Source organism: Syngnathus floridae, chromosome 1 (genome assembly GCF_059516105.1).
Source record: "Syngnathus floridae isolate MCC-2025c chromosome 1, RoL_Sflo_1.0, whole genome shotgun sequence".
Classification (NCBI taxonomy): domain Eukaryota; kingdom Metazoa; phylum Chordata; class Actinopteri; order Syngnathiformes; family Syngnathidae; genus Syngnathus; species Syngnathus floridae.
This window is the reverse complement of record NC_142413.1, coordinates 13,387,041-13,409,770: the sequence shown is the minus strand read 5'-3', so window position 1 is coordinate 13,409,770 and position 22,730 is coordinate 13,387,041. Positions and strand designations below refer to the sequence as shown.

The 22,730-nt window shown below is 39.7% G+C and overlaps 1 protein-coding gene across 2 annotated transcripts; it reads left to right on the top strand.

The window, feature by feature from the left end:
- The first annotated feature begins 10,861 nt into the window (after positions 1–10,861).
- On the top strand, positions 10,862–21,182 carry snx25 (sorting nexin 25). Of its 2 annotated transcripts, none has more exons than XM_088386868.1 (23): positions 10,862–11,022; positions 11,322–12,022; positions 12,922–13,006; positions 13,993–14,209; positions 14,651–14,823; positions 15,369–15,555; positions 15,982–16,052; positions 16,448–16,638; positions 16,770–16,901; positions 17,000–17,149; positions 17,231–17,356; positions 17,719–17,883; positions 18,078–18,209; positions 18,524–18,664; positions 18,776–18,889; positions 19,061–19,138; positions 19,372–19,455; positions 19,521–19,638; positions 19,792–19,858; positions 19,945–20,126; positions 20,271–20,371; positions 20,447–20,516; positions 20,640–21,182. In XM_088386868.1, the coding sequence occupies exons 2-22, from the start codon at positions 11,678–11,680 to the stop codon at positions 20,510–20,512; spliced, it is 2,925 nt and encodes a 974-aa protein (XP_088242994.1). In that variant the 5' UTR covers positions 10,862–11,022; positions 11,322–11,677; the 3' UTR covers positions 20,513–20,516; positions 20,640–21,182. The 2 variants fall into 2 exon arrangements, with proteins under 2 accessions (XP_088242994.1, XP_088243003.1); XM_088386877.1 differs by having other exon boundaries at positions 10,914–11,071.
- The last annotated feature ends 1,548 nt before the right edge of the window (positions 21,183–22,730 follow it).

The window sequence follows — 22,730 nt, the reverse complement described above, 5'->3', positions numbered from 1 at the left end:
AAGAGGGCAACTCGTTGAAAAGCACATTGGATGCGTCATCAGACAATATGTGCAGGCTTGATTGTGCTTCAGTCATAACACCTGCATAAAGATAGACATCTTTACCAGCAACCCCACTTTTATGGCTTACTTATGTGGCAACAAACTTGAGATCCACAGTGACCAAGCAAGGCTTGCCATAAATGTATTGACGAGACATTTTGATTGCTATGATTGATTGGCATTTGAGGTTTCTGACCTGCTGTCCTTATTCTCTTGTCACGTTTGTTAAAAAATGTTAATTGCTGTCTTTGACAGTTTTATTGTGGTTTTTAACATACAATGGAATATGATGGTGAGCATTATTATTGGAGTTGTTGGAGAAAACTTTGACTTCACTTATTGTCAGTGCAACTTTCCTCTGCTTCTTAATGGGTCAATCATCATTGTCATGCATGTTATTCTTATTAGCACATTGAGCATTTGATGATCACATAGGAACTATCATCCCATACTTCCATGCAGGCTCTAAAATGTGTCAATGCAAGGTTATTGGCAGTGTTATCAATGTCATTATATCCACCATGTGTTTTTACGACACTCTTCCCTTATCTGCTCCTTTATTGGCCATTGGAATGCATGGGCAGCAATACACAGGGCACAAAGCTGTCCACATAAACATGGTTTTCACTTTTCGTTTCCTGGTTTTGTATTCACTGAAAGTTGATGTCTGGACTCTGCACAAACTGGCCCGGGACAAGATCTGAGGTGGACCACCTCCTCGCAGGCGCTGGCTTGATGATTGAAGGTGTCTTCCTGATTGAATGGACTTCTACACTACTTTATTTCATTTTGTTTTGTATTACATTGTGTGTCAAATGTTGCCTACTTGGCATCCATTGCAGCCCGGCGGTCCTGGAAGGGGCATCCTTCCTTCTGATGGTCCTTCTCAAGGTTTCCCAATTTTCCCCCTTTTTTTTTTTTTTTTTTTTTATACTTTATTTTTCTTTGCTCTCCTAGGGGTCAAGATCAGGTGACATCATTAGTATTTGTCAGCTGTGAGCATGTAAAGTTCTTTGCGACGTTTTGGGGATTAAGGGCTGTATGAATAAATTTGTCGACATCAAATACACCACTGAATATTTTTATATGGATCAATAAGTAAAGAAATGTTTAACTTTTTTTTTTTTTACGACAGACATCACAAAATAGGCTTACTGAAACAGCATTTGTGGAGTGTTTGACATGTCGTGCCACATGTTTGAAGCCATTTTACCACATTTACCTTGAAAAATGTGATTCATATTGTACTATACCTCATTGGGTAGCAGGGGGCCCATGACAACACTCTGATTGACCCCTTATGAAGTCGCTAAAAGAATAAATTAATTAAAAATGAAATGGTATGGTATGGACACCCTAAAGCATCATAGTCATATTTTCCTTCGGAGGGCCATTACGACCGTCAACAAACTGATGAATAACTAAGTTTGAAACTGGAGACGAGTTAAAAACTGTTCAAATATTTTTAAAAGATCAATGGTAACAAAAATTGCTTGCAATATCCGTATTTTTTAAAAGTGAAGACCATCTGTAACTTTAGTATTGACACATGAAGTTGATGCAGAATTTATCTTTGGGGGCCACATAAAATGATGTGGCGAGCCGTATCTGGCCCCTGGGCTTTGACTTTGACACCTATGCCCTAAAGTGACAAGCAGAAAAAAAACTAATTAAATGTGTTCCTTGTTAGAACAAGAAACTTTCCCGTCCCAACAAGAGAGTTTCTCATCCTAAAGAAAAAGTTTATCGTCTAACGAGAAACTTTCTTGTTGTAATGAGAAAGTATCTTGTCCTTACGAGAAATGTTCATATCCTAAAGTAACATGGCTACATGGCAGACCCAATAATTACATTTTGGTTGTTTTTTTTTTTTTGTGTGAAATTGACAGTGGCAGTGCTATACATATTTATTAATCTAGAAATTGTCAACAATATTGAAAATAACACTGAGTCTCACCAGCAAGATATAGAATTTTTTATCATATCATTTGGACAAATCTGATTGTATTTGGTTATTTGATTTAATGTAGTTAGCAAAACTTTTAATATTTTGATATAAACAACACAACTCTCTATAGGAGATCCATTTCAACTAGATTCATCAGTGGCTTATGATTCAAGTGGAGAGGGAAAAAACAAACACAACATTATTGTCAAAGCATGTTCTGACAAACAATGAGAATTATGTCTTGTTGTTTTCTTTTTAAAATATGTGACATCAACGCTCTGGCAGAGTTATCATGTTGTGTGCCTTACCTTAAGTGTGTAGTTTTTTATTCATACAAGCTTTAACTTGTAAGAAGGATGTCATTAACTACCGGTAGTTGTTAAATAACATTGGACTCCTTAATATCAAACCAGTGTGTGGACAAATAGGTTTTCACCTTTCGCTCAGTGGGTGAGGTGAGCCAGTCAAGCGTCAGCTCTCCCAACTCTGCTCTCTCCTGTGTTGCTTTAACTAAGTGCCAGTATTGGGATTCGGGGCTTTTAATCCTGCTGTTAAACGCTGTGGCTTTGTCAGAGGGAGGAAAAAAAAAAAGCACTGGATTGATCTGGGAACAAAGCGTTGCTTTTGAGAATGAGGGAGCTGTTTGAACCCAGCTAAGTTGAGACTTGCCCCGCTGGCCACCCCCTGATCGCTGCGGACATTATGAAGCATTGGATTACATCTCCGGGACTGCCACTCTGTATGAAGTGTTTCTGTGGAATTCTCTGTATTGTCTAACGACATCTACTTGAGCTCAGAGGCTGAGCTGGTGGGAGGGAAGGGGGGTTCCCTTTAAGAGTGAAGGTGTGTGGTATTGGTGAGCCATGGCTGGAATCTTAAAAGTTTTTTTTTTTTTCCTCTCTTCAACCCATTTAAGCTTTAAAGGCTTTGAAGGCAAAGATATCTTGTCATTATAGGGCCATACCTGCCAAAGTGAAAGAGCCGGAGCACTTTGGTGTGCCAAAGTTTCAGGTGAACTTTGGCATGTGCATATCTTCCTCTGACTTCTATATCAACAGGTATACTCCGCTCTGGGATTATAGAAGCAAAAAAAAGCCTTACCTTTTTTACCTTCAAGCATTCTATTTCCTAGATGTCTCTTTGCAGCAAATCAAAAGCCTGAATTTTGCCCCCATAACACTCCAAGCAGTCACCCAGAACTATCTTTGCTCGATTCTGTATCTTCCCAAGCAAACAAAAGCTTGGGAATGCTTTCAGAGGCAGAGGAGACAAGTCTTCCGAGATGGCTTGTGACACTTCCCATCTTCGTGTCACACAACAAAGGGAGTTGAAGGACGCGACACAAAAACTGAATCGGCCATTCTCAATCAGTGACAGATCACTTGAGAATGTATTACACCTTGTTACCCAAACACGATCAGAGGCCGTAGGCTTTAAATTTGTTTGGGTTTGTGTCGAGATAGGTCAGCTCAGTTCAGTAAAGCTTGTGTTTGTGTGAGGGGAACACCAAGCATGAAGGAAAAAGGCACCTTTTAAGATGTTATCAGGCAGCGTGAGAAGATTACGCTTGTCTGAAGGCGTGCTCTCTTTCTTTGGATGGCTTATTCATCTAGGATGCGTGACTTTGAACATTTGTAAACACCTTAAGCAAACTTAGTGATGCTATTTGATGCCGCATTTGAGGAGAAAAAGGAACATCTTGTTCTTTGTTTCTTGACTAATTGTACTTGCTGTTCTAGCTGTCATCCACTAAACAGGATACCTCTTTCTCAACAAGTCAGTGCAAAACTGAGTAAGCTTTTGTTGCATTCCCTGTTATGTTTTAATTGTTGGAATGCACAGACCCATGAAACCTTCAGATTTTTCTTTTGCATGTTAAATGCAAATGGGAATAAATGGATGGAAATAAAAAAGACATTTTTGAAAATTGTATTTATTATAAAAGTTAGAAACTTTGTAAAGGGTGTTTTTAAAAAAAAATAAAAATCTAGTAGCATCATTTTGGTTCAAATACACAGATTTTCCAACTGCAATTACAGTTATATGTTTTGTAAAATTCCTTAAATTTAGATGAATGTTTTGCTGTTTTCAACCAGTGATTTGATTGATTATAGAAACTACTGATTTCACGGATTTTGAGGGAAAGGAAAGAAGCATGCTTCTTAAGGCATATAAGACTAACATTTCCATGACTTTCTTCTAAACAGATATTATGAGAAGGGACGTTCAACAAAGAAGAAATACAAATGAAAAAATACAAATAAAAAAAGTAGATGTTGCAAATTATGCTAATATAGATTGACCTATAAACCTGTACCTGTGAACTAATATACAGCCCTATCACATAATCCTGACAGTTCTTTAAGTTGATAATACAGGCAATGCAAGGATCAAAGGTTAAAGGGGTGCTACGGACCGAGGAGGTGTGGGGGTAGGTCAGCAGGGGTATGACAGAAAGGTTCAAACAGCTTCAGGCAAATCATGCTTTGCTGGCGCTGGCCACTCGCAAGCATGGGTGAGATAGGTGGGTTGGATCAAACCATTTTAAAGCAAATGGGGGGTGTACTGTATTTTTGTTGGGGAAGATATTATATTTATACCAAATTCTGATTGTTTTGACATTTTTCTAGCTTGTTAAACATAATATACAAAAAAAATAATCTAAAGAATTCTAAAATTTTGGCGTGCACGGATTGTCTTGAGATGTGTGCTTTCGATATTCACATTCATCCGGGTATTATTGGTAATGAATGAATGAATGAATGAATGAATGAATGAATGAATGAATGAATGAATGAATGAATGAATGAATGAATGAATCGATGCTTGCACCTCTTAAAGTATGAAATTGTCCATACGGGGTAAAACATGTCTGAGGCTTTCATCTTCTGCGCTACATGCAGGTGGATGTAAACATGCATAGCTGTATAGAGATAAGAGCTTCGCTTTGAGGTTTTATCACTCACACGTGGCATAGGGTAGCTTTGCTGGGCCTAACCTTAGCATCTCTAGAAGATCTTTCATTAATCTGAAACCTGCACAACCTTCAAAAAGATCATTAAAATGGGCACTCCAGATTTGAAAACATCATTACGCTTTGCAGGTAAAAAAAACTAACTTTTCATGCATTCATGACGCTCAAAAAGACAATGCAGGATCACTAAAACACTAATTGTATAAACCAAATGGCTATGACTAAAAAAATCAATTGAAAGCTTTTTCTAACTGTCTTCCAGTTCTAAAATACTAAATGAATTATGTATGGAATTTCTCTTAATGCTCTATTTCTTCCATGCACCATTCCTTTTTTTCTTTTACAGCCTGCACCTCCAGTCAAGCCAGATCCTTCCCTCACAACATATGCATACTTTTTTTTTAGGTGTCTTACGTGCTGTGTTTCAAAAATGCATTGACTGTTAGGAATTTCCTCATGCAAGATTACTTTACTGAAATCCTCCTCAATGCCTTGTGCAATTATCTTAGCTATTGCTGTCGTCTTTGTCTTGTGCATGTAAGCGTGTGTGGTATTGCTGTGCGCATGATTTATGTACTTGTCAAGATTGGCCGAGAGGCTGTACTTCAAAAACCTCTTAACTGAAGATTGACACTGTTTCTGTCCAGACCCACATGTTTTATTTTTACAGTTTCTTGCGAAGTGCTATTTGGGCTCAGGTTGCCTTTTGTGATGGGATTGTCCATGACGATACCAGTCAGAAAAGGTGAAGCGTCACCGTGGAAAGCACTCACTCTCCTTTCTCATTCTCTCTTTCTCTCGTTCTCTTTCTCGCTCCCTCACACACACACACACACACACACACACACATACACATACACACACACGCACACACACACACACACATGCACACACCTCCTGATAGACAGCTCCATCCTTTCAGAATGCGGCCAAAAGACTTGAACCTTAGGTGTGTCTTTTTTGTTTTGATTTCCTCTGCATTACTGTTGGTACCTTTCCAGCTAAAGTTCAAAAGTGAAATGGTTGCAAAACACATAACAGACATGTCTTCAGGCCTGCGGTTGGGCTTTCCCCAGTGTCTTCTAATTACAAGTATATCAGGATCTTTTCATGGGACGAGATGGCAACAGTAAGGCGCATTCAGGAGTTGTTCGGTAATTAGCTGTGAGATCATGTTGTAAATCTCCTTTTCTGGGGAAAAGCAGCGAAGCACAACGGAGGTGGTATTTGGTCAGCTGTCTCATATAACAAAAATTACAGACAAATAAACTTTTTGAACAGTTGTAAGCCATTCTCAAGAACATGAATTGAGGTTGCTCTTGGGAAAGAGGATGTCAAGTGTTGCTCCTGTGATCATTTGTTGCACATAACACATAAAAATAAATGTAATTGATGTAGATCAGCAATGTGTAGTTAAAGTGGTTCGACACCACAAAGAAAGCACCTGTGTAAAGTGCTCCAGTCATGTAATCCCATATGGCATTACAGCCACCATCAAACAATCTGCACCCCGCTGCTTTACTTCTGAGCCAGCAGAAGGAAGGGACTCAATAACCTGCATTTACTTAATGAAATAGCACCAAAACGATGAGGCTTCAGTTACAGCGGCAACATTGCATGAATCACCTGTCAGGTTTTCACCCTGCATGCTGCACCTTGTGCATGTGATTCATTGCTTCAATGTCCCGTCAAGAGACTGCATGCATGGCTGCAGCCAGTCTCATGTCAGACATGAAGGGCCTCCCAGACAGAACACAGTACAACATGCCTGCCATACTCCTTTTTGGCCTGTTTGAACATATCGTGGAACTCTAGATTCAAACAAGGCTATTCTTGTTCCATCACTAAATCAGCTGAATCGATTGCACCTATTATTTTTCTTGTCCATTGGCTTTTTCCCAATCTACAAGTAGATCACATAAATGCCAAAAGTACAATATTTCGGCTCCTAAGAGCTGACATTCAGTGCCCGTTGCAGGACTTGAAAAAGAGGGAGCCAGCATGTGGAAGCCCGGAGCATGTGAGATGGCACCGGGCATGCTCTGTTTTTTTATCTCACCAAGGTAGCTATGCCATGTTTATTTATTTGCTTATATGGGTATTCAATACAATGTTTGATCTTTTTTCTCTTGAGTTCTCCCACAATCTCCACACACTTTTGTGTTTATGGAATAAAGTCGAAACTTTGTTGTTAATTAAAACTCTCTTGTGAATTTCCTTTCAGTAGAATACTTGCTATGACTCCAGTAGCGTGAGGAAGGACTGCGTTACAGAGCTTGTGTTTGTACTGTGCAGGATTAACGGCCGCTTGCTCGGATCCAGTCACAATGAGATATTAAACATTAACTTTGAGTAATTATTCAATGGTTGGATCTCTGTACAGCTATTAACTAACATATTTACAGCTTTTAGTAAGTAAGTTAAGTAAATGTCAGTGTTAATATTTAGCTGGCAGCCGCATCACAGTCTAATTTCAATAGAAGCAGTGTGAAACAGATCCAGTTGATACGCTCATCGGTCGTGTGTATTGGTGCACTTGACAAAACAATCCAGGGAATGTGACAAATGATGTGATCGCATTTTCTTCTCGAGCACTGACCAAAACATTTTTAGGGCAAAGTATTGATGGTCCGCTTTTTTTTGGAGTAAGTTTTAAGAAAGGTGTGCTTGTTTTTCCTGAGGTAAATACGGTCTCACCTTTTAATATCCCTACAATGACTTGCATACATTGAAGCTGTTGTGGTTTGCTAGTGCCGAGGTTAAGTGTTGCTTTGTATGTGCAACTGTGCTGGTGACGTTTCCTGTCAACAGCTTTTCTCACCCAAGTTCACATTCAGTGAAATTTATCTGTAAAGTTTTTCTATCAGTTTCTTCGGCACAATATTTTGGAAGTCTTTGAGATTACGTGTGCACTCCTATGAGGAAAAAATAACACTATCACCTCCACAAAATCGAAAATATTGTGCTAGTTTTTACAAGTTGGACAAGAGTACGAATGTGCATATGAATATTGATGGTGATTGGATTAGTGATGCATATCCATTCAAATGTTGACCAAGAATAAATGATGATTTTCCTGCTTTTGCAAAGAGGAAGTAATCGAATAGATTACCATATCTTCATTGTAGTTTCATCCTGACCTGCACGATAAAAGACCCATAGCCCTCAGCAGCCTCAAGTAGCATGTTGCTAGATCTCTATTGATAACCAAGTGGGCCTCATCATTAGGCTAAGAGATATTTTATGGCCCACACCTTGTTAAAACAGCGAACCGTCACAGAGAAGTCATTACGCCATTTGTTAGGCTGTGTGTGTTGCCTGTTTGGAGGGGCCCTTGGTGAGAGAAGTAACTAGTCCCGTTGAATGCTTGAGTGGAGATCAATAGGCCCAATGTTTGAGTCACCAGCCAAGCCTGAGATGTTTGGGGATTCATCACTTTTGTTTTTGTTTATTCAAGTATCAGGTTAATCTGCTTTAGAAAAGTCTGCAAGAGGCCTGACCTCTTCCCAAAAGCTACAGGTGACCCCCCTTCTCCGCTGTTGACAGCTCAGCGTGTCCATACTGCACGGGGAAAATCCAGCGATGTATGCTTTATCTTTGGATGTGTTATCTACCTGATGACTTCAAGGTTCTGTTCACACTAAAGAAATCACCTTTGGGATGAAAAGAAGAAGATTATGTTTTGTGTCAACTGGAGCACTGCCCTTTATTGACACTTGCATCTGCCTGCTTTATGTGGCACTTATAATTTGACGATTTGCATTTCACAATGCTCAAGTTTATGTCTTGATTGTCTTTGAACACTTCGGGTCTTTGTGAGCAACCTGGAGGATTGTACCTTTTCTAACTGGTCAACGGGGCCAGAGTGGGAATCATTTTCAGTCCTGGAGTTTCACGGCTCAGACTGGCCCATATTTGGTGATAGTGGGCTGATTATGCTCATCGGACCTCACATGTGACATAACCCCACAATATTGTGCAGAACGCTTTTGTATTTTCACAGGTTGAAGTGAACAAGAGTAGGAATGTGCATATTATTTTTGGTGGCAATTAATTGCCATTTCAGACACTAGGTGGCAACATAACGTGGCACAATATACATTGCAATGCTTGCCTCCCTCCTGTGATGTAGACAGACTGAGATGGAAAAAAAAAAGTCATCAAAGCTACAAAGACATCATGACAAAGGACATATCACCCCACCCCTAACTGTAAGACTGCTGAGTGAGAGGCCTGGTACTGAGGTCCGTCACCATGTCTTAAATTAGTGTTACTTTTGGTACTAAATGATTGCAATATTGTAACAAAGGTAGTCAGTGAAATATATCATATAAAATATATCCATTGCATATGTACAACAAAGTGATAGTTCGATGGATAGAGTAGTGTCGCGGACGCACTATGGTCGATGATTTCTGACGGAACATACTGGAGCATCGTATATTGCAGCCCGGCCCGGCAGCAATTCACCGGAACATAAAAATTATTAATTCATGGTCTACTGGTTAAACACATTGCCTGAGATTTTGTCTTCTAAATGTATCTACTATATCCATCTAAATAATCTATAATATTCTCGTTTTGGAAAGCCACAGCAATAATATTCAAACTGGCCTCAGATTACCTGTGGTTTAGATCACTAATGGATATCCAAAATGTGTAACTGTACCTAATGCAGTGTCCAATGGGAACAACTAAACTTGTTACTGCCTAGAAAAAGTAGAACATTACCGCCATCTATTGGATTAAAACGGACGCACGTTGCACTTTAGCAATTAACAGCGCCCCCTGCTGCAGCCCCGCGAAACTTTCAACGTTTATATAGATATTTTTTTCCGTCAAACTGGATGCGTTGCTTACCCCTTAATCTACAGGCATTTTGCCTGCATATTCAAGATCAACCATGGTGCTGTCACGAACGGGTTTTGGCTCTTGTACCTGGAGTATAATACAGAAAATGTTGACGGTAATATGCGCTACAAATTAAAACCACAAATCAGTACAAATTATCACCTTCCCGCATGCATTTTTTTTTCCTAGCATCAGTTTATTTCCAGGCACGGCGTGTTACACCGGAGCGAGGGAGTGGTAACGCACAGTGAGAAATCTTTTAACTCCACCACCATACCCATTGAGCAGTTCGTTTTACATTAAAAAATGTTTTCTTTTTAAATTACATTATATTAAGAGGTTCAGGTTAAAATGTCAACTCTATTCCAATATAACTCCTGCCTCCATGGCTGTTTGTGAGCAAGAGGAGAGGAAGGGGGATACTCTTTACTTGCGCTTTTGAAGAAACATTTTTAGGGTAAAGATTTAATAGGCTTGTTGTAATAGGTTTAAATTAACTATTTTGTTGAATGTTCCGCGGCTAAATTAATTTAAAAGGACGTTTATATAGAGCAGGGATTCTCAACTGATTTTGTCCAAGGGACAATTAGCTGGAAAATAAACCACGTCTAAATAATAATTAAATTTTATTTTAAAAAATGTTACAATTATTTTCCATTTCCAGTTTCGCGGACCACCTGCAATACCGCTACGGACCACTAGAGGACCGCGGACCACAGGTTGACAACACCTCATATAGAGCATGCTTGTGCTGTTTATCATGTCATTGGTGAAAAAACGCTAACCTCTGATTGAAGAAAATGAAGTCGATTCTTTTCTCTCAAACACACGCATACACATGCACAAAAGAGCCCCAAGACTCGTTGTCCCATATTTATTTAACTAATCTCATAGGACCAGAACCAGTGTAGGTAAACGCCACAAAGCGTTCACGTGTGTGCACTTGATTATATTAATTTATTTCCCCATTAGCGTTTTTTTCTTCTTCCGCTGAGCACAACAACGGATGTCCCGTCCGCTCGGAGTGTACTGACACAAAAAACAAGCCACGCCATCTGGCGCTAACACCACATCTGATTGGCTGATACTCTTTCGCGTTCAGACAGATTGTTGTTCAGCAGGAGCTCGATGAAAAATAACAGCTTGTTATACTGATTGTCGCGGATGATTTTTCCCTGGATCAAGGCTACTTTTAAAAAGTTAAAATGTAATTGCTCTCGCTCGACCCATTCATATTTGAGGAGGAACGTGAGAATGTAATGTGGACTAATTTGAAAGGATATTGAAGTAGCTAATGTTAGCTGGTGTTGAATTGCTTATTTAAAGAGCTGGCTAGTTTGGCTAGTTGCTGTTAGCTTCATGGCTAACTCTCAAACGAGTTTGCTGTTTATTAAATGAATATTTATGTCATGTTGATTGTAATTAACAACTTCAACAACGCGCGTTAGCCTCTTGCTATCCGGGTTCGCACCGTCACTAAGCTACCTCTATCCATTTGTCTCCAAGGTGACGGGGCTTGTGCTTCCATTCATCTCATTCCGCCTGGTATCTTTCTGCAAGACGCGTGCCACTGTTGATCATTCAAGATCAACTGTGGTGCTGTCACGAAGACCATACTGTGGATGACTGACGTGACGGTGCTGCGTGGCTGTCGCCGCCGGGCGGGCCGATGTTAGGAGCGGAGAACACGGCGGAGTAGGTCGGTCAGGAGATGCCGGAGTGGGGATGCCGCTTCTTGAACACAATGCTGTAGTTGAGGGTATAGAAGAGTGCACCTACCTCTCTAAATCGGCACTTGGACACGCGAATCAACTTTTCTGCCCAACCAGTAGTGGCACATATATGGATGGTGGGGTCGCAGTATGCCCACCCCCTCATCTACCACAACAAAACGGACTGGAGAGAGCAGCAGTGCAGGAGAGGGGCCCATGTTTGCCAGCTCTTCCTCTTCTCTTAACTCATCTTTCCGGTTTGTCCCAGCTTTTCTTCTGGGTGTGGTGGCAGCAGTAGTGTTGCAGCTGTCATGGGGAGGCCTGTCCCTTACATCTTTCTTCTTGAAGCTCTTCATTTATGTGTCATTCGCCCTACTTTGTTTCCTGGCTGGGAGCTTTGTTCTGCTTGTCAGGAAGAGTCCTCTCAAAGTCAGCTGCTTTGACAGACACAAGAAACATTCAGTCCAACAGCTGGAATTCTTCAATAAGCTCATGGTAAGATGTCGCTACGGTCAGAAAATAGGACACAGCCTCCCTCCTTCAACCAGCCACGACATTTAATAATAATACATTAATCTTATATTTACAGCCACTTCCACAAGGGATACTGTAGAAAACGATCTAATTTTGCTTAATTTGATTATTTATGAATTGCAAATGTATCTGTGCCTGTGGTATTTAGTGACAGGTGAATGAGAGAAATGTTAGACCTAAGACGCAGTGCCATTCTACGTAGCAAATACCACACAGTAACTTTGTCTCAGTGCTGATTGGAACTAAGCAATAATAACAGTGCAAAAGCTTTTTTATTTTTGACCCAAGTATTTTTTAATATTCATTACCTGTACCGCTTGTCCCCATGGGGGTCGCGGGTTTGCTGGAGCCTATCCCAGCAGTAGGCCGGAACACCCTGAACTGGTTGCCAGCCAATCGCAGGTATTTTATAATAATCGTACCTAATTGTTCTGGCCGATTGATGTCAGACATTGTCGTGTAGCGCTGAGCAGAACTAATGCGATGGTTTCAGTGAGCTCAGTGTACATTTACAAGGCTTTCAATTAATTTATTTCTGAAAAGGAACCATGTGCATTCGTCAACAAATAACAGGCTTGTGCAATTTGGCAGATTCGCTAAGGAAAGTGATAGTGTCTCCACTGTCTGGCTTTTAGTAGCAACGCTGTGTTTGTTCACTCTTGCGCTCAATGACTTATGTTGATATTGTAGGGAAAAAAAATCATATTGTATGCATTTTCTCTTATGTAAAGGCTTAAAGACAAACTTTCAATTCCATCCTACATTTGTAGCCCTAGTACATTTCCCCTCAACCTTCATATCCATATTTTACTGCGCCCCCGATTGAAGGGAATAAACTGATGTTGACTGTTTTTCCCCAGACTCGATTTGTGGCCCCAGTACAAGAATCGAGCCAGAGTCGGCGAGTGGTGGTGTCACACAATTTGGACAAAGCACTAAAGGAAGGTAAACTAAGAATTTTCATTTCATTTTTTGTATGGTGGTGCACAGGATGAAACTCAGGTTGTAAGTCATGTGCACCAAACTTTATTTTACTAGGAGCATAATTTATGAATGTCTTTAGGAAGTCTAGTCCCTGTACTCCCATTACTGTGTGTCTTGCATTTCTCATGTTACAAGTGTATTATTAGTCTTTCTAATTATAATATATTATACTATATTTATAATGTATATAGAATGTAATTATAATTTGTAATATATTTCTATTACTATGCCTACTACTTCATGCTGAGCAAATGTGTTGACCTGGCTTTGCTAAATTTCTCAACAACCTCAGCATCTAAAAAAACTGCTGACTGATGGATCTTTGTTCCTCCATGGCATCACAGCCAGACGCTGATATTGTAACTCTTAGAGCAGTGTCACACGTCTGCAAAATGAGTTACAAAACAAAGAAGCAGTTAGCTTCCTTATTTACACAGAGGGGTGTGTATTTGAATCTGTTGCATGCCTTTGGAAATAAATAACATTGGTAATATTAGGCTCAAAAGAGACAAAAGTTCAGAAGTCTATTTCATGGTGTTTACATCTAGATGTCTTAAACAACTCAGGACAGAGCACCTTTTGTTTGAAGCAAGCCACTTTTCAAGAGAGCAAAAGCAGCCAAGCAGGCTCAACCCATGACTGTACTTGCTTCACAGATAAGCTTGTGTTTTTTGGCTCATAAGCAGATCCTTTTTTCCTCTCAATACTTTGGCCTTTCATTCACTTAGGTCGAGGTTCATCTTGGTCTCATCAGACCTTAAAAACTAGCATATGCACATTTGCTTGTTAGATAAGTGTATCATTGTAAAATGTGTATCTACACTGTACAGTAATGGGAATATATTTTTGACACACAGTTTCATGAGATATTTTCTGTTGTAAGCCGTGATAAAGCTATTTTTTTCAAAACACTATGTTTTTGATTAAGACGTTTGTTCTCCCCACAGTGTTGGACTATGCCTACAGAGACTACATCCTGTCCTGGTACATTCCTTTGAGTCGTGATGAGGGCCAGTTGTACTCCATGCTGTCAGAGGACTGGTGGCAGATGATTGGCCAGTTGAGATGTCGACTGGCTGATATAGATCTTGTGAACGTGGTGTGTTATGACACCGTCCAAATTTTACATGCACACTTCACTGGTCTCAAGGCTGCATCTTCAAGGTACACACTTCTACCTTTTTTTTTTATGTTCATAAATTCAAACAACAAGCAGAAATGTACTGAATCCAGGAGTTGATGTGGCTGTGTGTGAACTTTTAAGAAAAAAAAAAAGTGTTGTAATGGAATTTGGTGTTGTAATGTACTGTCACCTAATTTTTCCCGATCTGACTCACCGTCTTTCGAAATTACATTGTGCCCTCACTTTCTGTCACCTACATAAAAAGTGCAAGTTTTGGCTGATCAACTAGTTGCATTATCATGAAAGGCCAGACAAGCCTTAATATCAGCCCTTCTGTGTAAGATAAATGATGATCTTTAGTGTGTATGAGTTTTCATTCAGAACTCACTGCAGTGCTCGGTATTAATCTCAATAGGACTTTAAGCAATTCATTACTGGGCTTATCCTGTTCCCTCTTCATTGTGCATCTTTTGTGTGGACAGACCGGATGAAGGAGCTCGGCCATTCCCTCTCCATCCGTGTTTGGTTAGTCCGGAGTCAGAGCTGACCTTCCTCCGCTGTGTTGCCAGAATACTGCTGCTATGTCTGCTGCCGCAAAAGGACGCAAAGTCTCACACACTACGCTGCTGCCTCACAGAAGTCATCACTACTAAAGGTATTTTAACTTGCTTGTCACTCACTTGCTTGTGATTCTAAGTCAATACTTTTATAGTAAAACAGAAATCAAGTAATGCGATTTATTTGATTCCCATGTTCAATCTTGGGAGGGGTCAATCTTCACCTGATAGTATTTGTCCGTTCAAAAGTGCTCCTAAGTTGCCAAGTTTGTTAAAGCAGCACCCTTGTCAGCTCACCTCAGAGATTTTCAATTGGACACGGCCAGGCACATTGATGTGCAAAATGTTCATAAATGTATCTAGGTTTAATTTTAAACATCACCAAACATTGACAACAATATTGTAATCAATTTTTTTCAACACCCACTGCAAACTCGTCACTTATAACACGCAAAAAGATTTGTCATCTACAGCATTTGGGAATAAACAATTGCAACAGCCAAAAGTATACGTAATAAAGTAGAGCTTGAATTGGAGATTTGTTATTACAAGATAATGCCCCGAGCACTTGTTTGTCCTCTAATGCTTTATTTTTCATGAAAATTTGATAACCAAGTCTTCATTTTTTGTGCATGTACTGCAGTGTTGAAGCCTTTGGTGGAAGTTCTTAGCGACCCCGACTCCATAAACAGGATGCTGCTGTCTCAAATGGAGCAGCGGGAGCAGCAGGCGGAGCAGCAGAAGAAAGCTTACACCTATGCTGCCTCTTATGAAGACTTCATTAAACTGATATCAACTTCCACAGATGTCATTTTCCTCAAGCAACTCAGGCATGGCACTAAAATAATGCACACTACATGCACAAGTGATGGAATGGAAAGACACTGCGAGACCTGCAGGTCTTGCTGTCCAATGTACTGAGTGCAATGTACACAAACACGTTTAGCAAATGGTGTTAAGGGCTCATCTTTTTGCAGCTGTGAGCTGATGTTACCATGGGAGCAGACAGTGCGAGGCGATATGAGAAACCTCAATGGAGGAAAACAAATCCGATTGCTATTTTGTCTCATTAGTCCAAGATATTCTGCCAACTTCGGTCGTATTACCCATGTTCCAATTGCTTGCCACATTACATTATGATTCGAAAGATAAAGAATAATCGTGCATGTAATATTTGTTGTACTTGTAATGCTGTAATAATCCTGACATCCAAAGACAGCGCTTTTGCTAAACAACCCCATTTTTCCTCCATCCAGGTATCAGATAGTGGTAGAAATTATTCATGCTACCACCATCAGCAGCCTGCCTCAGCTCAAGAAACAGAAAGGTGCTATTTATTTCTTCTCATTAATATCAGTGTTTTATTTTTTTTAATTTAAAACATCATTCAGGAGTTTTGGATTACTTCTGATTTTGTGCCATTACATAGTACATATGTTTACGACACTGCACGTCACAATAGTTAGGAATGGTCAAATGTATATCATATGTATCAAGTATATATTGTATATCTACTACGCACCAACAGAGCGGCGCTACCAACTATGTAGTAATTATTACTACTTCAATACGTTAATACTTTATTGAAGTCTTATCAAAAATTGGGTTTTGAACCCGCACAATCTATTGAACACGCATGCTTTTGAGTAGAAAGTGACAGTGATGTCGCACCATGTAATTTTGGTGTTTCTCCATCTTTACGTCTTTCTCTTTCTTCCCCAGAGCGTAAAGGCAAAGAATCAGCAGCCATGAAGGCAGACTTGCTAAGGGCCAGAGATATGAAACGATACATCAATCAGCTGACTGTTGCTAAGAAACAATGTGAGAAACGAATCCGTCTACTTGGTGGACCAAACTATGAGAACAATGAAGATGGAGGAACTGATGACAGCGATGAGCCTCTAAGCCAGAGGGTATTCTTTTTTATTCTCTAACCATCTTGCAAAATGAAGCCTGAATTATTATTATTATTATATTGGCTGAATGTGCATGTGATTGGACCAAACCTCATGAGTCTCATAACAGTCTTCTTTCTCACATTCAGATTCTCCTCTTCGATGACATCATGTACAATCCAGGTTACAGGGAACATTTTCGAGATTACATGGAGAGAGTTGATAAAAGAGCTCTGATAAGCTTCTGGGAATTGGTGGAAACATTGAAAACTGCCAACAAGGTGACACGCATGCCAAAATATTCACTTTACAAAGTCAACAAAGGTTTGAATGCAATACAGTATGTGTGGGTGTGTTCTTATATATTCAAATTTCACAGAATGAGGTCCCCCAAATTGTCGGGGAAATCTACCAAAAGTTCTTTGTAGAAAGCAGAGAGATTCCAGTGGAGAAGTTTTTGTTGAAAGAGATCCAACAAAGTTTAGTGGGAAACAGAGGAACGCAAGTCTTTGTGAGACTTCAGGAACAGGTCAAATTTCCACAATTTCCAAAAAGTCAAGCATTGTTCAGACGAGACTACAGTGTTTATTCTGTCCTTGTCATTTTCTAGGTGGCTGAGACGATGAGGGAACGTTACTACCCTTCCTTCCTGGTTTCGGATCTTTATGAAAGGCTCATCAAATGCGATGAGCAGCACAGCCAATCACGGTGTAGCACTGAGGAGAAGGAAGAAGGGGTCAGACATGCAACCGATTCCTAACATGAATGCACACAATCCACTAATGCCTTGGTGTTTACATTCCTCTTGGGTGTAAATAATGCTGGGCAATATAGTGGAAAATGTCTTGCAAATTGAAGTATTTCCTATCAGCTGTAGTTGCTTTCCCTGATCAAAATAAAAATCCAACTATAAAGATAGCGACAACAACCATCTAGAGAAAAACACCTTTGTGCTCCATATTTATCTCACACACTTGTAATTGTTGCACAAATATGCCATACTGTAACCTCCGACTGCACCCCCAGAACACCTTGCAATTTGAGACCAGGGTTTTAATTTTGATTTTGTTGTTTTTTCCTCCTCGTGTTGTGATGTAGTGTCGGGGTCTTGATACTGGAGAGGAAGTGTGTGATGAGGGCAGTAAAAGAATCAATGAACAGGCCAGCTATGCTGCCACTAAACTTTGCCAGTTGTATGACAAATTGGAGTACAAGAGACAAGCCCTGGGCTCTATTCAGAATGCACCAAAACCAGATAAAAGGGTAAGGCCATATTCATAAATTGTTACAACTAATCATCAACCTCTTGATCTTTGTGAGGGTGTGGATACAATTAGTACAATGCATGCCAATACTTTTTAACACAAACCACTTCAAATTGAATTCTTGGCATCTGCAAATAAATCATGAAAGCTTTTACCAGACATTTACTATTGTACAAAATGTTTGTGTCCTAGATTGTGAGCAAACTAAAGGAAGAAATAGGAGCCATGGAAAAAGAGCACAGTGAACTCCAGCAGCATATCACCAGGACGGATTGGTGGTGTGAAAACTTGGGTCACTGGAGGGCTACAATTACTACTGCTGAAGTAATTGCTTTTTCGTACAATATATAATTTATCCTATACATAAGACACCACCGTGACACATTTACCTAACTGATTTTCTACATCAATCATTTGGTAGGAAGAAACCAGGTGCATTAGATCTTGCAATCCCTTCACTGATTTATTTTTTCACAAAACAGTACAATCCCACAATGCTTCTGTTCAAAGCATTGACAAATGACAGTGGCTGGTACTATCTAATGAGCCATTGGAGATTTTGTGGGGAAATCTGTACTGTGGTCATTTTAAAAATGGTAAAACTAATTTCAGCTCTAATGACGATCTGTGTGTTTCAGGCTACAGAGGAAGGCGGAGAAACTGTAGCCTGTTACAATGTGTGTGTCGACCTGTTAGAAGGCGAGGAGACGGTTAACAGCCGCTGGAGCGTCCAAAGAAAACTTAGTGAATTCCATATGTTGCACCGCAAACTGACTGAGGTAAGACAGCATCAAACTCTTAATTCCAGTAACCACATCACTGCAATACTTGTAGTGGTAATTTGATGTACAATATCACTACATTCACTAATTATAGTCTTGTTCTCTCAGTGTTTTCCATCTTTGAAGAAACTCCAATTACCATCCCTCAGCAAACTTCCCTTCAAATCCATCGACCAAAAGTTCTTAGACAAGAGCAAAACTCAGCTCAATACCTTTTTACAGGTAAACCTGAAAACTGTACATTATGTGCAGTCACCCTTAGAACAATATTAAGAACAGAGGGAGGGATGGATGGATACCTCAAAATCAATTGTTTGAGTCAAATCAACACAGTTGGCCATATTGTTGGTGACCATATCAACAATTTTCATAATTTTGTATGTGTGTTTGCAGCGACTGCTGACAGATGAGCGATTGTGTCAGTCAGAAGCACTTTATGCATTCCTTAGTCCGTCCCCAGAACACCTAAAGGTAAGCAATTTTTCCTCATAATAGCATGTTGTGATTTTCATTTCTGTGTCTATTAGCTCACACCAATTTGCTCTGGGTATTTTCTTAGTTTTGTCAGAACAGACTGCACAAATGAGCGTCATCAAGGGCCTCGCACCATAGAATTGACCGAGCTGTTTACGTTAAATATCTTATGCATTCATTTTGATGGCAATACAATACATTCACGTTGTGCTCCTATCTGATGTTTGAAGGTGATGTCCATTCAGAAGAAGTCCTCTTTCTCTCTGGCCTCCTTCCTGGAGAAACTCCCTGGGGATTTTTTTTCTCATACAGAGGTAGCGACTCATGCGGCGCGTCTGGCCATCATTTGGACTACATGTGCTGTCATTGCTGCTTACAGGAGGAGGCAGACGACGACAGCGACTTGTCAGATTATGGTGATGAGACGGACGGCAGGAGAGACGCTCTGGCCGAACCTTGCTTCATGCTCATTGGCGAGATATTTGAACTCCGAGGAAGTGAGTCCATCACTTCCTGTATCACTTTTGGTTGTTTTAGTCACACTTTATCTTGATGTCAGGCTTACTTTTGTTTTTCAAATGCGTTGAAAAATTCATTCCTCTGTGTATACTATTTCATTTAAATGTGTGTATTTCTGTTCATCTACTCAGTGTTTAAATGGGTCAGGAAAACTCTTATTGCACTAGTCCAGGTGACATTTGGACGAACTATCAACAAGTGAGTAACAAACATTGTGTCAATCTGAAGTGTGAACATGGTGTTGTGCATACGCTCTTCAAACTTTTTATCCTGCTCAACTACAGACAGATCAGGGACACGGTGAACTGGATCTTCTCTGAACAGATGTTGGTCTGTTACATCAATGTCTTCAAGGACACTTTCTGGCCCAACGGGATTCTGGCACCACATGTCAATGTCCGATCTGATGCCGAACGCACTGAAACCAAGGAACGAGCTCAACAAAAACTACTTGATAATATTCCAGGTAGCAAACAAATAGGAGTGTGTGGGCATGATATCAAAAAGATACAAGAAGCTGAGTGAATTAAGTATTTGATGAAGTTCAAAACCTAGATGCAAGATGCACAGTGACGGGGAACTTTTTCTCTTCTTTTACCTTGTATATCAGATGCATTAGCAAATCTAGTGGGCCAACAGAATGCCCGTTATGGAGTCATCAAGGTCTTCAATGCCCTACAGGAAGCTAGTGCCAACAAACATCTTCTCTATGTAAGAACACTAACTTTCTTGGTAATTCTTTTTTTTTTTTTATCTCTGTAAGCATAACAGTTTTGTCTTTTTTAGGTCTTGATGGAAATGCTACTTAAAGAAGTGTGTTCTGAACTCAGAGTAGAAGTTGACAACATCTGAACAAGTATATTTTTATTTTCAGATATTTTGTACTAGTTTATCGTGTGTGGTTTGTGTGTGCGTGCGTGCTTATTTCATATTAAATGTGGCTGTTTATTTCATATTAAATGTGGCTTTTTCTTTGCAGAACCTGCTGCCAGAATTGTGATGAAGGGATACCCAGAGTTGGATAAAAACAGGGTTTGGATTTTGTTTCAGTGACAGTTTGGGTTTTGTTTCAGTGACGACCTTATTCATTAGTTTATTTTTTTGTCTGTCATAAATGACAACCTTAAAATGTTCCCTATTGTTGCGTGGGAGGAACATTGTGATTGTGCATCTCCAGAGCACACAATGAGCCATTAAAAGTGGTATTTTGTTGCCAATGACAGAGACAACAAAGACAGCCTAATGGAATTCTGAGTGATTTTCTACGACATGTTTTTTGAGTGGATGTATAAAAAATGGTAAACTGAGGGGACTAAAAAGCGCTATGTTGGCACAGACTTTGCCTTTCTAAAGTTAATCGCTCATTACCTACCAAGATAAATGGACAAAGCAGTAGTTGGCTGATCTAAATTGTAAAACTTGACTGTGGAAGGATAACATGCTGGACTGTGTTAATGTTGGTACAATGTGGAAATACATTGATTTGGATTATTTTCACCCAAATGAAACCAACTCCACAATTCACATGTGTGAATTAGCATTTTGAAGCTGTGACATGCTTGTTCTTCATCATTAGCAGTAAACACCAGATCTGTATTACTGCCAGCGAAGATCATTTCTTGATCTATAGCTCAGAAAGTGGAAACAAATCGTGAAAGTAGAAAACTCGGTTGTTGAGTCATCATGTTCAAACTGATTATATGTAGACCTTGATTAAATGCAGCAAAACAAATGAGGTTCAGGTTGCTTGTTGCCTTTGACAGGTGACAAACGTGTTGAATGCAACCTCTCAACATTCCTGCTACACAAAATCTGAGCAACACTTGTGTTCTGTGATTGTTGTTAAGGCTTATAATTGTGCAATATAATGCCATGTAAAAGTCGTTGTGATTATTTTATTTATGATAATTATTGATAGATTTTATTTTTACCAACAAATATTTAGAGAACATTTATATAAGCAATAAATACATTGAAAAAAATTCCATGTGGTATTTTGTCTCAAAAATGGTTTATAAAAACATACATAGAGCTTTTGTCAATCTGTACTTAAGTCTAATTACACATGTTATTCCAGTGTTTGATAAGTAGTATTTCCTACAGTGAAGTACAGAGTAGTATTTTAATAAGAGTACCGTATGGATGCAGACGTTAGACATGCATTGAAGTCATCAAATGTATTTTATTGCGATTAACACAAGTCGACAAGATGAACTTAAACTATTTGTTGCGCTAACGCTATTACGCAGCACAACCAGTTCAATCTGAAATGGCTACTCTGACCATCATTCGTGGTTTTATACAGTGTATAATGTCTGGAGAAGCTGGATAGCAATCCTGATCGTTTGAATCAGGGAGACATTGAAAACATGCAGAACATCGGCCCTCGGGGACCGGAGTTGCCAACTCATGCTGCACAGCATTTATCTCCAATCCCTGGGCCCTGGACCGGTACTGCTCCGTGGATCATTTGGTACCGGACCGCACAAGAAAGTATAAGTAACTTGCATTATTTTCGTTTTATTTATCTGAGTCGGATGGATGGATGGATGGATGGATGGATGGATGGATGGATGGATGGATGGATGGATGGATGGATGGATGGATGGATGGATGGATGGATGGATGGATGGATGGATGGATGGATGGATGGATGGATGATCTTTTATTTTGAAAAATGTGCCTGATTCTCACCTACACTCCGTGACGTGAACAAAACAACATTACTCACGTTATGTTGTTGGAGTACGGAAGTTGATTAGGGCCAGTGAAGAAACATAAAGGTCAGAATTGTGACTTTGAAATGAGAATTCCCACTTTCTGACTTTAAAGTCAGAACTTTGACTTTATTCTCAGAATTCTGACTTTAAAGAGGGAATTCTCACTTTATTCTCAGAATTCTGACTTTAAAGTCAGCCCAGAAACAGTGTTAGTTGCCACTGTCACTGTCTCCCATTGTTTTATTCTGTCATGATGAAGTATGTATCATAGGAAGTGCAGCATCGTGTTTTCAAAATAAAAGTAATCTTTGACTTCCAGTCTGTCAGTTTGCCTCGGATTTGGCTACATG